The following is a 15,314-nucleotide window of genomic DNA, read 5'->3' on the forward strand; positions in this document are numbered from 1 at the left end:
TGTTGCTGGAAAAAACGCAGCAGGCCAGGCAGCATCCGAGGAGCAGAGTTGACGTTTCGGGCATAAGCCCTTCTTCAAAGGGCAGTGGAACAGAGTTGTCACTTTTGAAGGATCAATTGGAGCGTGGCACCTGATTGACAATGCCTGAAGCCTAATTGTGGTTTCTGGCAGGACGTGTAACTCAAATGTCCACATCACTTGATGATGGGGTGTAATGTTTCCTGAAGAAGGGCTTATGCCCGAAACGTCGATTCTCCTGTTCCCTGGATGCTGCCTGACCTGCTGCGCTTTTCCAGCAACACATTTCGAGCTCTGATCTCCAGCATCTGCAGACCTCACTTTCTCCTGTAATGTTTCTATGCAATTTGTAAAGAACCGAAAACTTAGCAACGCACTCTTTCATATCCAATGACTGTGGGTAACCAAAGGGCTCCTCACCAGAGCTGCTGAGGAAGTTTGCATTAATTGTGCAATCTCCAAACTTTTTTGGAAAGCTTCTCTACTGTTCTTCCTCGGAGTGTTGTTAGTACACAGTTTCAGACAAAGAAGAGCTGCTTTTCTTTAAAGTCAACTGCAGGATGTGAGCTTCACTGGCAAAGGCAAAGATTAGTGTCCATCCCTCCTTGCTCTTAAGAAGCCTCCTTGAATGATTGCAATCATAGAATCCCTACAGTGTGGATACAGACCATTCAATCCATTGAGTTGATGCCGACCCTCCAAAAATCCCACCCGCTGCACCCTATCCCTGTAACCCTACATTTCCCATGGATAATCCACCTAACCTGTATATCTTTGGACTGTGGGAGGAAACCAGAGCGCTCGGAGGAAACCCACACAGATACAGGGAGAACGTGTAAACTCCACACCCCTGCACTGTGTAGGGATGCCCACAATAGGGAGGGAGTTCCAAGATTTTGACCCAGCGACACTGAAGGAATGGCAACATAATTCCAAGATAGGATGGTGTGTGGCTTGGAGGGAAACTTGCAATGTTCCCTGCAGGACAATAAAAATTGAAGTGGTGAACAGATTCAGTCGCGATGTTTAAAGTTGTGAGGAAATGAGAAGAAGCTGTTTTCTTTGGCAACAACATCAATGACTGGACAGTACAGCTTTAGGATAATTGGCAAAAAATGGAAGAGAATGAGAAGAAATGTTTACATAGTGGTTGTTATAATCTGGACTGCACTGCTTGAAAGGTCAATGAAAGTATATCTAATCGAATAATTTTAAAAAGACAATAGGATAAATACTCAACGCAAAAAAAAACTGGGCTATGGACAAAAAGCAAGGGAGCAGGACTAATCAGATAGCTGTTCCAAAGAGCTGACACAGGAATACTGGACTGAATGGCCTCTTGCTGTGCTGTAAGATTTCCGAAGACTATTGCGCCACCAAATAGGCGTACAATGATTTACTTCCCTATGCACCCAGAATAGTCTGCAGGGAGAAAGATGCTGAAAGTCATTGTTTAATGAGAGCCAGTTGCCAGATTCTGTAATGTAGCATGTGTCAGGAAGAATTGGTGAGAATGTGTTTCATGAGCTGTAATTCTTGCCAAGTGCTCCTACTGCCATCACATATAATGAGTGCAGCGGAGGCAAAGTGACACTAAAGGAAAATTAATGACTTCCGAAAGACAAGCAGAATGGGGTGGAATCACTAGGGTTGGATTTTGGAATCCTCTCAATGATACAGTGTGACAAAATTACCATTTAGGCCACCAGGTTTGACCAGTTTCAGCCCCCCTGTTGTTCCACCATAGCCCTGTATATGTTTTCCCTTCAAATAGCTCTCCAGTTTTCGCTGTTAAATTACCCTGAGGGAGAAATGGTGACTCAGTTCACCTGAGGGCTGACCTGTTGTGCATTAAGTTTGGAAGGGTGGTTGGTTTTATGGAGCCTTTGAGAGTGGGATATTTGGCATGGAGGGGGTCGGGGTGGGGGGGAGGGGGGGAGGGGGGGGGGGGCCCACAATGAGGCAGGACGCCAAATTGTGAATTTCCAATGGTGTGTTGTGAGATGTTTGTGGTGTGTTTGCCCTCACTGTCGCCCTGTGGCAGAATACCATTTGTGATAAGTTTGCATGCCATGAGTACTCATATGTGTAAAACTTCCTTTGAAGAAAGTCCACCTTTAAGTCAATAATGCACATAAGATGCCTGTGGCACCCGTGCATAGTGCTTCCAAATAAATCTGTTGGATATAACCTGGTGATTTTTAACTTTGTCCACTCCAGTCCAACACCAGCACCTCCACATCATGTTTGTCGAAAGGCAGTGAGTATCAGTCAGCTTTACCAGTCCATCAGGATTTTGCCCGAAACGTCGATTCACCTGCTCCTCAGATGCTGCCTGACCTGCTGTGCTTTTCCAGCACCACACTCTCAACTCTGATCTCCAGCATCTGCAGTCCTCACTTTCGACCAGTCAGCTTTACACTATTGTGTCTGAGGGAGAGGTTTTCTTTGGTTAACTCTAATGGGGAGGGCGTGGAGGTGGTGGGAAAATGGCAGCTTCTATGGAGGACTGACATGAGGGAGTCGGTGGTGATGGGAGGACATGGAGTGGGGCAGGGGATGGAGGAGTGAAGTGGGAATGGTTTGGCTTCCTGAAGGTGTGGGCAGCACAGCAAGTCAAGGTGAGAAAATGAGGGCCGTCAATGTCAGTGTCAGTGCTGCCCGCACGAGCGCCTATCTCAGGGTGATGGCTCCCAGAGTCCATAGAGAACTTTGCGTTCACCACAGCAGAGCGTGACCTTGGACAATGCCCTCAACAATCCTTAGGGAGTGGGCGAGGCGGTCAGCTGAGCCAGCAGGTTCAGACTGATCCTACAGAGTGGAGGCAACTACACTGGACACTGATATTAATGTCCTGGATCAGTGGTGCTGGAAGAGCACAGCAATTCAGGCAGCATCCGAGGACAGGCAAAATTGATGTTTCGGGCAAAAGCCCTTCAGGAACTGATATTAATGTGGTGGTTCTGTTTGCCGAGGGAATTTGTGTTCCAAACGTTTCGTCCCCTGTCCAGGTGACATCCTCAGTGCTTGGGAGCCTCCTGTGAAGTGCTTCTGTGATGTTTCCTCCGGCATTTATAGTGGTTTGTCTCTGCCGCTTCCGGTTTTCAGTTGCAGCTGTCTGCTGCAGTGGCCAGTATATTGGTTCCAGGTCGATGTGTTTGTTCTGCAACACAAATTCCCAGCTCGGCGAACAGAACCACAACAACGAGCACCCGAGCTACAAATCTTCTCACAAACTTTGAACTGACATAAATGTTCAGTAAAGAGCTGTATAGGAAATGACCCTAATTATCCCATAACCATCAATGTGTGCCAACATTGAGATGGACCCGTATAGACAGCTCTCCGACTAAGCTATTCTCAATAAATAACTGTGATGTCCAAAGGAATAATGCGAAATCAGTGTAATATGAAATATTTACAAGTAGAAATTTAAATTTGAAAAGCATCAATGTTGTGCTCTCAATGAGTCTTTAATTCATGGCAATGGAGTGGTGCAGGGCACATCTTGCTGCGATGAGGAACACATCCCTTTTTGTCCAGGAAGCTCTTTATAACTCAGCACTACCCGCTGCTTTGCCAGCTTTTGTTTATATTTATTCACTTGTGGGACTTGGCATCACTGGCTGGGCCAGCATTTATTGCCTGTCCCTAGTTGCCCTTAAGAAGGTAGGGGTAGGCTCCCTACTTGAACTGCTGCAGTTCACCTGTCATGGGTTGAAGTCTGAAGGTGGCTTAGCCACTGAAAAGCCTCCCAGCCAATGGGATCACTGGTGTTTACCTTGCACATTGCCACTGCAATCGGTTTGATTGTGATCAGGTGGGAATCGACAAAGAGCAAGGGAGTGGAGTTGGCTCACTCCCTTTGGTTACACTTTCAGAAATGGCATGATGTCGTCAAAACTCTCCCCCTCACCACCGCCTACCAAACATTGTCAAGATTAGAAACGCTGTCCCATTTTATCACGCAAACCAGGGAAAGTGAGTTGCGTTGAAGGTGAATGCAAACCAAGCAACCTCCTTCATTGTGTACATTGTGTCGTCATGATCAGGTTAGTGGGCACTCCTTTGTTCTCAACCTCCTCAGTTGGCCACTGTGGAAATTTGGCATGATCGTTAACATGCAGCTAATCCTCAGTAGGACACATTTAACTAGTTCACCAGAAACAATAAGGAGCCAGTTACAAGGTTTTCTTGAATGTAAGGATTTTTATGTCTTACTAACCCTAGAGTAAATAATAAAAATGTGACATAAAACAAACACGTGTACAAAGTTAAAATGGGGCTGGTGTCCAGTGTAAAAAGTAAGGTAAGGTAACGCAGTTTAATTTCCAGAGGGCGTTGTTGAGATGTTAGATTTTAACCTGAGACTATAGTCCATTGAGAATGTCATAGATCAAAGGAAACCAGTTCACATTGATAATATACTTCTCCAATTGACTTTATTTCTGGACTTTGTCTTTCCTATGAAAACAAAGAGAGAAAGAGAACATTTCTCCAATTTATCCCACCAGGTCTACCAAAGCAGTTGTTTAAAGACCAACTGATCTTTGTATTTCCACGTTTGGTTTCGTACTCTCCTAGCTGGGTAATTGTAGGTGATGCTTTCCATCTCCAACATGCGAACTTCTTACACATGTGTAAATCAAACAGCAGATATAGGTCCAGCTGATAGCTTCAGTCTCTTTTGATAATTTTAGTTCAGACTGCTTCATGTTTATTCATAAAGGTTGGCTCACCCTGTGGTCAAGTGATTACCATGGCCATTTCCAAGTCAGTTGTATTCCTTTTTGAAGCCGTTTCAGTCTCAGGCATTAAAATTAAATGACAGAATTCGAAAATCAGTGGTGTATGTTTTGCCACTACTGTGACAGTGTGTCCTATGATGTAGTACGCTGTTAATAGCAAGATCAGCTGTTCTTGCACAAGATTAATGGTTGAACCAAGTCAATTCTAGCTCAGTATAACTCAAGAGTTATCCTGCTCACTCCTTATCCATTCTCCTCATCGTGAGGGAAAGTGGAGAGACAAAGACCCTTTTTCTTACTGGTGCATATTTCTGACACACCTCTGTTCATTTAAACTACTAATAAGAACCAGTTTTATAATTTAAGTTAAGTCCATCTCAGACCTTCAGCAAACCTTAAAGGGACAGGCCACTTTAGCTCCAAAACAGTGCAATAGTGGCCCATTCACCCAAACCCCCTCTGTACCACACCATGTAGAAGCAGCCGGGAACGGCATGTGTGTGTGTGTTTGTGAGTGAGAGAGAGAGAGAGAGAGAGATCTGTTGTGTGATCTACTACATAGTATTGATCAAATTATCCTTTTTTTTGCAGATCATCAGAAACTGGAGAGAGAAGCTCGGATTTGCCGATCCCTTAAACACCCTAACATCGGTAAGAGACAACAGCAAAAATAATAAGCTTTAGAAAGAAGATTAGAGGAGCTGAGGTACTTAACAACCAAATGGACAAAGTGGAAACAGTTTGTGGCCATTTAGCCTGTCCAGCCTGTTCACTATTCGCTGAGATCATGGCTAATTTGTGATACTGTCTACCTCCCTCTGTACGTTCAGTTAGCGGGTGTCTCTCATTCTCGGATTTAAAGTTTCCAAGCTGTTGTATGTCACAGCAATGCAGAGATAAGACTAGTTTCTTAGTGTGTAACAAGTTCCTAATTTGTGGGCACTCCGTGTTTGGACGGGTGGGCAGTCAGAGGGCCACTTTGTGGGCCTGCTCCTGGGTTAGGCCTTGACGGGTCCAGGCAGTGGCTGTGGAGGGGGTTCATGTTGCCCAATTGTCCGCCTCCTATTGTGGTTACGCCTGCACTCAGGTATCCATTGAGAGGGAGCATGCAGTGTCCGCTGGCACAGTGGAGACACATAAGAGACTAGTGGGCACAGCAGGAGCTGAGTGCATCATCACCCTGACAATGTGTTTTAAGTTGATAAATTTTTGTTCGATAAGGCTCTGTTAACCTTTGTTGCTTCTGTTACAGTGCCCCACTAGGACTTATTTAAAGTTTGTTATTTTTAGCTTAATTGCAATAGTTGTATATCTCTGCAATCACAAAATGCCTGCACTCGTGCTTATCCCAGCTTCTTAGCTCTGAGTCCTCACTCAGGCTTGAATAGTCAAGCACAGCGAACAAGATCAGTTGCCAGATTCATAATCAAATGGAAAGCAATTTCACAATTGATCCTATATCAATATCAGTTGCTGTTTCCAAACCTTTATTGTTGTGAACTGAAATATTTCCTCACTTAATGCAATAAGTTTTAGCCAACTCTCCCCAGCCATCTACTCCCCAATGAAAGAATATTGTTTCTCCTAATCTGGAGAATTGGATGATGTAGAGCAGGAACTCCAAAGCACCAGGTAAGTACCAGCAGCAAAACCAATGGGAAATCCTCCAAACTTCACTGGAATGAAGATGGTCTCGGAGCAGCTTCCTTTCCCAAACAAATCTGCCCGGCAACAAGGCATTAATCGCTTTAGACCAGCTCTGCTGGATGGGATAGATCTTCTGTGAGCTTGACACCAGATTCCCAAAGCAACTGTTTCGCTCGGAACTCAGTCGCAATAGGAAATTCCCAGAAGGATACGGAAATTCTTTGACAATATCTCCAAAGCATTCTTGCAGAGGTCAAACATTCCGACGACTCCTGGCTTGTGACCAGCTAAATGGGGAAAGATGGATCTGAGAGATAGAAGGAACATGTGGAAGGGAAGTCCAGGCGTTGGAGGAAGAGCACAAACTCCCATTTGTGTCTTTGTACCTAAACATCAGAGGACTATCTGCCTCTTAACTCCTTTACATGATCTGTCGATGGGAGTGATCAGCCAACGGAGACTGTCATTATGGAAGGCTAACCCATGTCAGATACACTGGGACTGAGAGGGACAAGAGAGCTGCCACCCAGGAATGTTTAACTTTCAATCCACCAATTCCACAGAAAATCTAGGTCCAGATAAAGAGACCATTGGAACTGAGCATCACCTCCATGAATCGAACTAATACCCTGGAGCAAAACAGGTCTGGCAGTATCCATAGAGAGAGGAAGCAGAGTTAACCTTTTAGATCTAGTGAACTCTTGTGGATGTAGGTTTGCTCGTTGAGCGGGAAGGTTCATTTTCAGATGTTTTGTCACCATACTAGGGAACAACTTTAGTGAGCCTGCGGATGAACCACTGGTGGCATGGCCCGCTTTCTACTCATGTGCTTAGGTTTCCTTGGGTTGGTGATGTCATTTCCTGTGGTGACTCAATTTCCTGTGGTGATGTCTTTTCCTCAGGGGTTGGTAAATTGGATTCAAGTCAATGTGTTTGTTGATAGAGTTTCAGTTGGAATGCCATGCTTCCAGGAATTCTCCTGTGTGTCTTTGTTTGGCTTGTCCTAGGATGGATGTGTTGTCCCAGTAGAAGTGGTGTCCTTCCTCATCCGTATGTAAGGATACTAGTGAGAGAGGATCATGTCTTTTTGTGGCTAGTTGGTGTTCATGTATCCTGGTGATTAGTTTTCTGCCTGTTTATCCAATGTAGTGTTTGTTACAGTCCTTGTACAGTATTTTGTAAATGACATTAGTTTTGCTCGTTGTCTGTATAGGGTCTTTCACGTTCATTAGCTGCTGTTTTAGTGTGTTGGTGGGTTTGTGGCCTACCACGATGCCAAGAGGTCTGAGTAGTCTGGCAGTCATTTCTAAGATGTCTTTGAAGTAGGGTAGAGTGGCTAGAGTTTCTGGATGTGTTTTGTTTGCTTGTTTGGGTTTGTTGCTGAGAAATTGGCAGATTGTTACCTGTTCTTTTTGGATACACTGTATAAGTGACTTTCCTCTGCTCTACATAGTTCCTCTGTGCTGCAGTGTGTGGTGGCTTGTTGAAATAACATTTTAATGCAGCTTCGTTTGTGGATGTTGGGATGATTGCTTCTGTAGTTCAGTATTTGGTCCGTATGTGTTGTTTTCCTGTAGACGCTGGTTTTAAGTTCCCCATTGGCTGTTCGCTCTACTGTGACATCTAGGACTGGCAGTTTGTTGTTGTTTTCCTCCTCTTTAGTGAAGTTTATGCCAGTAAAGGTACTATTGATGGTCTTAAAGATTTCCTCTAATTTGTTTCGTTTAGTGATGGCAAAGATATCATCCAAGTAGTAGACCCAAAGTTTGGGTTGGATGGTTGGCAGAGCTGTTTGTTTGAGTCTCTGCATTACTGCCTCTGCTAAGAACCGTGATATAGGAAATCCCATGGGTGTTCCGTTGGTTTGTCTGTATGTTTTGTTGTTGAAGGTGAAGTGGGTGGTAAGGCATAGGTCCACTAGCTTGACGATACTGTCCTTGCTGATCAAGTTGGTGGTGTTTGGTGTATGTGTCTTTGGTTCTTCTAATAGTGTAGTCAGTGTTTCCTTGGCCAGGTTAATGTTGATGGATGTGAACAGGGCTGTTACATCAAAGGACACCATTATTTCATTCTCTTCTATCTTGGTGTTTTTGATGGTCTTCAGGATGCCTTCTAGTGAACCCTCCTTCAGAACTATGGAGCAACCCACCCAAAGGAAACTGTAATGATTGGAACCAGGTGGATTTCATTGACTACTAGATCCTTGTTTGGGGTTGTTAACCTGGGGCCGATCAGGGAACCCCTGGCTGACAGATATAAACAGGAGAGTTAAAAATGAAAAAACTGTCAGAGGTTCTGTTCACTCTGACAGCTGGCTCTGAGGGAGCTCGATCAGTGTCAAGAGCTCGCCATAAAAAAAACAAGAGAGTTTGGGTGCTGCACGCAGCGGTCCCCTGCAACCACAGATTGCGGTGGTTCACGGACTCCCAGCCCAACTGCTTGTTCTGTGGCGCTGTGGAGTCCGTGGACCATGTATATATTGGGTGTGGGTGTTTGCACTCCCTTTTTGAGTTTCTCAAAAACCTCCTCCTCTACTTTGGGCTGCACTTCAGTCCCATGCTCCTGATCTTCGGGCACCCAGTACGGAGGAGGGAGGGCAGGTCTGAAGACCTCCTCGTGGGTCTGCTCCTGGGCCTGGCCAAACAGGCCATCAACAGGTCCAGGCAGTGGGCCATGGAGGGGGTCATTAGGGCTGACTGCCTGCCCTCTTCTGCGGTTACGTTAGAGCCCGGGTGTCTCTGGAAAAGGAGCATACGGTGTCCACCAACACCCTGGAGTTGTTCAGGGAGAGGTGGGTGCCGTAGGGAGTGGAGTGCATTATTTCCCCCTCCAACTCTATTTTGATTTAATCCCTGCCCTCCCCTTCACTGTTTGATCACACAGCATTGCCTTTTGTGAAGGGCACTGCTTGTCACTGGCCGCTCGGGTGTTTCCTTTCTTCCTGGTGGCAAAAATTGAATAAAGATTCGTACACCTTTTGTCTTTCACTGTGTCTCACACCTGCACAATATGGATGCTGGGAAAAATATAAGCCCTACCGCAGTTAGGCAGTAGTGTGGAGGTAAAAAGAAAAAAAAACAGGAGAGTTGGAATCTCCTCAGTTCGGTGACAGACTCTAAGCTGGTTAGCCACAGCTGGTATATTGCGTACATATAAATAAAGGGTGACTTGGTGACGGGATAACAGCCTCTGGGCAGTTATTTCTGGAACCCATCCCTAAAAATTGAAATTGTCTCTTGCTGGTTGTGACCCTAACATGGCAAATACCTGAAATTTTAGAAGAGTTATTTGCATATGATGCTTTGGCAGTTGTATTTGTATACTTTTTCATATGCTTTAATCATCCAGGCATGCATTGATCATATGATTAACTCATTTGCCATCTCCTGCTTATGATTGGTGTCCAAGCAGGAGGCTGGGAGAACAAGCCTTACTTGGCTGTGTTCTTCCAGCCTCCTGCCTGTCTACCTTAGATTCCAGCATCTGCCCCTTTTTTGTTTCAATGCTTGGTGACTAGCATTAGGAATTTTGTGAGCAATTTTGGGCCTGTATCCAAGGAAGGATATGCTGGAGGGGTCTAGAAGTGATTTATAAGAATGCTCCCTGGGATGAAAGGCTTGGCATATGAGGAATGGTGAAGGACTCTGGCTCTGTACTAGATGGAGTTTAGAAGGATGACATTCCTGATGAAGGGTTTATGCCTGAAACATCGACGCTCCTGCTCCTCAGATGCTGCCTGACCTGCTGGGCTTTTCTAGCACCAGCCCTTTTGGCTCTGACTCCCCGGCATCTGCAGTCCTCACTATCGCCTTGGAGTTTGAGAAGGCAGATGGGATACCTGCCTTTGTTAGTCAAAGTTAAAAATCACACAACACCAGGTTATAGTCCAACAGGTTTAATTGGAAGCACTAGCTTTCGGAGCGTCGCTCCTTCATCAGGTGGTGGTACTCCACATTCACCTGATGAAGGAGCGTCGCTCCGAAAGCTAGTGCTTCCAATTAAACCTGTTGGACTATAACCTGGTGTTGTGTGATTTTTAACTTTGTACCCCCCCAGTCCAACACCGGCATCTCCAAATCACGACTTCTTAGTCAAGGCATTGAATACAAGGACAAGGAAGTCATGGTAGAGCTGTGTATAATGTTAGTCTGGCCATAGCTGGGGTACTGTGTGCAGTTCTGGTCACCACATTGCAGGAAGACTGCACTAGAGAGTGACAGAAAAGATTCACAGGATGTTGTCTGGGCTGGAGCAATTCAGCTTTGAAGAGAGACGAGGTAGGTAGGGGTTCTTTCCCCGAGAGCTGAGAAGGCTGAGGGGGCTCCTGATTGAAGGATACAAAATAATGAGAGGCATAGACAGCGTAGATAGGAAGAAACATTTCCCGTCAGTAGAGGGATCAATCACCGGAAGGTAAAGGTTTAGAAATAAGTGACCATACCATGATAGAGGTTTACTTTATGTTTGAAAGTGAGGTCCTTCAATCTGTAGCAAGGGTGTTATGTTTGAATAAAATAACCTATGAAAGCCTGAGGCACTAATCAGTTGAGATGTGCTGGGAAAATATATACAGGACTTTATGTAGCAATGGATAATCTTTAAAGAACTATTACATGTCTGACAGCAACTATACATTCCTCAAGGTGTAAAAATCAGTCAAACATGGCTGACAAAGGAAGTTAAGGAAGTCATTTTGAGGCTATATAAGGACATTGCTTAGGCCATTTTTGGAATGCTGCATTCAGTTCTGGTCTTCCCGCTATAGAAAAGATGTTGTTAAACTTGAAAGGGTTCAGGAAAGATTTACATTGATGCAGCCAGGGTTAGAGGGTTTGAGCTATAGGGAGAAGATGGATAGGCTGGGGCTATTTTCCCTGGAGCGTCAGGGGCTGAGGGGTGACCTTATAGAGGTTTATAAAATCATGAGGGGCATAGATAGAGTGTAGAGCCAAGATCGTTTTCCTAGGGTGTGGGAATCCAAAACTAGAGGGCATGGGTTTAAGGTGCGAGAGGAAAGATATAAAAGGGATCTGAGAGGCAACGTTTTCATGCAGAGGGTGGTACGTGTATAGAATGAGCTGCCAGAGGAAGTAGCAGAGGCTGGTATAATTGCAACATGTAAAAGGTATCTAAATGGGTATATGAAGAGAGAGATATGGGCCCAATGCTGACAAATGGATATATATTTAGGATATATGGTCGGCAAGGACAAATTGAGCTGCCAGAGGAAGAGGTACAATTGCAACATTCCAAAGGCATCCTAATGGGTATATAAATAGGAAGGGTTTGGAGGGATATGGGCCGGGTGCTGGCAGGTGGGACGACAATTGGTTGGAATATCTGGTCAGCATGGATGAGTTGGACCAAAGGGTCTGTTTCCATGCTGTACATCTCTATGACTCTGTGACTCTAAGTGGATGAGATTTATTTAGGATATGCGGTCGGCATGGCCCAATTGGACCAAAGGGTCTGTTTCTGTGCTGTACAACTCTGTGACACTACACTATGATTGTATAAGATTCAAAAGAAAAGGCTTGTAACATCGCCAGAAATAGTAATAACTCTGAGAATTAGGAGTTTCTAGAAGATAGCAAAGGAAGACCAAAAAACAAATAATGGAAGAAAGAATAGAATATGAATGCAATCTACCATAAAAACTAAAAATGTTTGTTGCCCATCCAATCGCCCATGACCTGAGTGGCTTGCTAGGGCCATTTCAGAGACCTGAATAGTCAGCCATACAGCTGAGGGCCTAGAGTCACCCATTGGACAGACGAGGTAAGGACGACAGATTTTCTTTCGTAAAGGACACTTGTGAACTATTTGGGGTGTTCGCAACAATCTAGTCATTGTGTGGTCACTATTACTAGTGCTGACTTGTTATGCCAGGTTTATTTAATATGCTGAATTTAAATTTCCACCATGTGCTCTGATTTCCTCTTACAATCCAAAGTTCTACAGGTTAGGTGGATTGGCCATTGGAAATTACCCATAGTGTTCAGGGGTGCTTGACTACATGTGTTAGCCGTGGGAAATGCATGGATAGGATAGGTGTCTGGGTGGGCTGACCTTCGGAGGGACAATGTTGACTCATTTGGCCAAAAGGCTTGTTTCCACACTGTAGGGATTCTGTGGAAATTCCCCATTCACTGTGATAGGATGGTAGAATCCTGGGAATATCCATCCAGACTTCTCAATTCGTAATTCAGTATCGTAACAAAACTTTTGCAGCTCTGCATATTTCAAACTGGATTGCTCTGTATAGGACTCAGCACAGGGCTGAATGGCTTCCTTCAGTGCTGCAGAATGTGATGCTGTTCCTGGCTGGGAGATTTCCGCTGTTGTATCTGACAGCATAGAATTTTCCTGCCTGTTCAAATCATTGTAAGGAAGATTGTAGGTTATCAAGTGAACAAATAAAAAACCCAACCTATGATTCTACCATCCAAAACAACTGTGAGAGGATGTTTTGGTAAACCCATGTACAAATCTAATGTATCTAGTTTATCGGGAGATCGCCCTCAATATTGCTTTAAAGAAACTTAGAGCCAGCTTGCACACTGAGATTAGAATAATGCATGTGTGGTAGTGTCCCTGCCTTTGAGCCAGGAGATCTTGGTTAAAACCAACTTGCTCCAGAGGAGTTTAATAACATCTCTAAAGAGGCTAATTAGGAAAATGTAAGAAGGAAAAGTGGACAATGAGAGGGGGGTATAGTGGTAATGTCACTGGATGGGTAAGGGGAATGAGGGAGGGACAAATAATGCTGGAATAACTCATGAAAGAAAAATATCTCGAGGTCCAGCATTAGGGATGCAGTTCAAATTCCATCATAACAGTAAGAAATTTGAATTAAATTCATAAATCTCAAAATAGAAGCTAGCCTCAGTTGTGATGGCGATTAACCTATCGTTGTTTGCCTTAAAGAGTCATCTAGTTCATTCATTTTCTTGTATTGAAGGAAGTCTACCATCCTTACCCAGTCTGGCCTATTGGTCACCCCTGGCCCACAGTGGACTCTCAACAGCCCATTGAAGTGGGCCCAGCATTCCCCTCAGTTTAAGGGTAATAGCCAGCAATTCCCACATCTCTTGAAAGAATAATGGCAACATATATGGCCAACAGGCAGTACCTTCCAAACCTGCAACTTCCAGGCGAGGTGAAAGCCTCATGGTGTTATCACTGGGCTGTTAATCCAGAGGTCCAGGTAATGGCCTGGGGATCCAGGCTAGAACTGAACAATGGTGGAATTTGAATTCAATAAATATCTGGGATTAAGAGTCTAATGATGGCAATGAATCCACTGTCAATTATCGGGCGGCACGGTGGCACAGTGGTTAGCACTGCGGCCTCACAGCGCCAGAGACCCGGGTTCAATTCCCGACTCAGGCGACTGACTGTGTGGCGGTTGCACATTCTCCCCGTGTCTGCGTGGGTTTCCTCCGGGTGCTCCGGTTTCCTCCCACAGTCACAAAGATGTGCGGGTCAGGTGAATTGGCCATGCTAAATTGCCCATAGTGTTAAGTTAAAAGGGGTAAATGTAGGGGTATGGGTGGGTTGCGCTTCGGCGGGTCGGTGTGGATTTGTTGGGCCGAAGGGCCTGTTTCCACACTGTAAGTAATCTAATTGGAAAAACCCATTTTGTTCACTCATGTTTTTTAGGGAGAAAAACTACCGCCCACAGCAATGTGGTTGACTCTCAACTGCCCTCTGGGCAAATTAGGGATGGACAATAAATGCATGCCCAGCCAGTGACACCCTCACCTGTTAATGAATAAATTAAGCCACCCACCACCCCCACACCTAGAACAACATGTGCACAGGAATGCTGCCCTTGATAAGGCCCTTTCATAGTTAGTTATCCTCCTGACTTGGAACTGTATCACCATTTCTTCGCTATTGCTGGGTGAAAACCCAGAACTACGACCCTATTAACACCGTGCACAAACAGAGGTAACATTAACCACTGAAGGCAGCACACCACCGCCTCCTCAAAGGCAGCTGTAACAAAAATCAATTTCCGGACAATGTTTTCTCATATTAATTCACAGGATTTGGCATTGCTGTCAAGGTCAGCATTTATTGCCTCGAATTGCCCATGTTATAATTAAGAGCCAATGACATTGGTGTGGATATGGAGTCACATGTAGGCCAGACCAGGGAAGGCTCGCAGTTCTTTATCCCAAAGCCAGGTGTAGGTTTCTGCACAGTTGACAACAATTTCATGATCATCATTAGATCATTACTCCAAATGCTTCAGGAATTATGTAATATATGTGGAAATATATTATGTTCCAGTAACCCCAGGCCTCTGGATGAATTTATTTATTTTTTAGTGGGATACAGGTGTCGCTGGCTGGGTCAGCATTTATTGCCTGTTCCTAGCTGCCCCTTGAGAAGGTGGGGGTGAGCTGCCTTCTTGAACCTCTGCAGTCCACCCGCTGTTGGTTGACCCACAATGCCATTAGGGAGGCAATTCCAGGATCTTGACCCAGCGACAGTGAAGGAATGGCTGATATATTTCTAAGGCAGGATGGTGAATGGCTTGGAGGGGAACTTGAAGGTGGTGTTTCCATGTACCTGCTGTCCTTGCCTTCTAGATGGAAGTGGTCATGTGTTTGGAAAGTGCTGTCTGAGGATCCAGCTATGCCTGTCTCTTTGTTGGCTACGTAGAACAGTTGATCTTCCCTAATTACACCGGCACCACTCCCCACCTCTTCCTCCGCTACATTGATGACTGCATTGGCGCCAGCTCGTGCTCCCGCAAGGAGGTTGAGCAATTCATCAACTTCACCAACACATTCCACCCTGACCTTAAATTTAACTGGACCATCTCTGACACCTCCCTCCCCCTCCTGGACCTCTCCATCTCCATCAGTGACGACAGACTTGACACTGACA

At 45.0% G+C, this 15,314-nt stretch overlaps 1 protein-coding gene across 1 annotated transcript in view; it reads left to right on the forward strand.

The window, feature by feature from the left end:
* Positions 1–15,314, forward strand: part of LOC122556983 (calcium/calmodulin-dependent protein kinase type II subunit alpha-like) — a 230,669-nt gene that overhangs the window by 110,356 nt on the left and 104,999 nt on the right. The window contains exon 3 of the mRNA XM_043704217.1: positions 5,358–5,417. Coding sequence (XP_043560152.1) covers positions 5,358–5,417 — 60 coding nt within the window. The remainder of the gene's footprint in view (positions 1–5,357; positions 5,418–15,314) is intronic.

This window comes from Chiloscyllium plagiosum, chromosome 14 (assembly GCF_004010195.1).
Source record: "Chiloscyllium plagiosum isolate BGI_BamShark_2017 chromosome 14, ASM401019v2, whole genome shotgun sequence".
NCBI lineage: Eukaryota > Metazoa > Chordata > Chondrichthyes > Orectolobiformes > Hemiscylliidae > Chiloscyllium > Chiloscyllium plagiosum.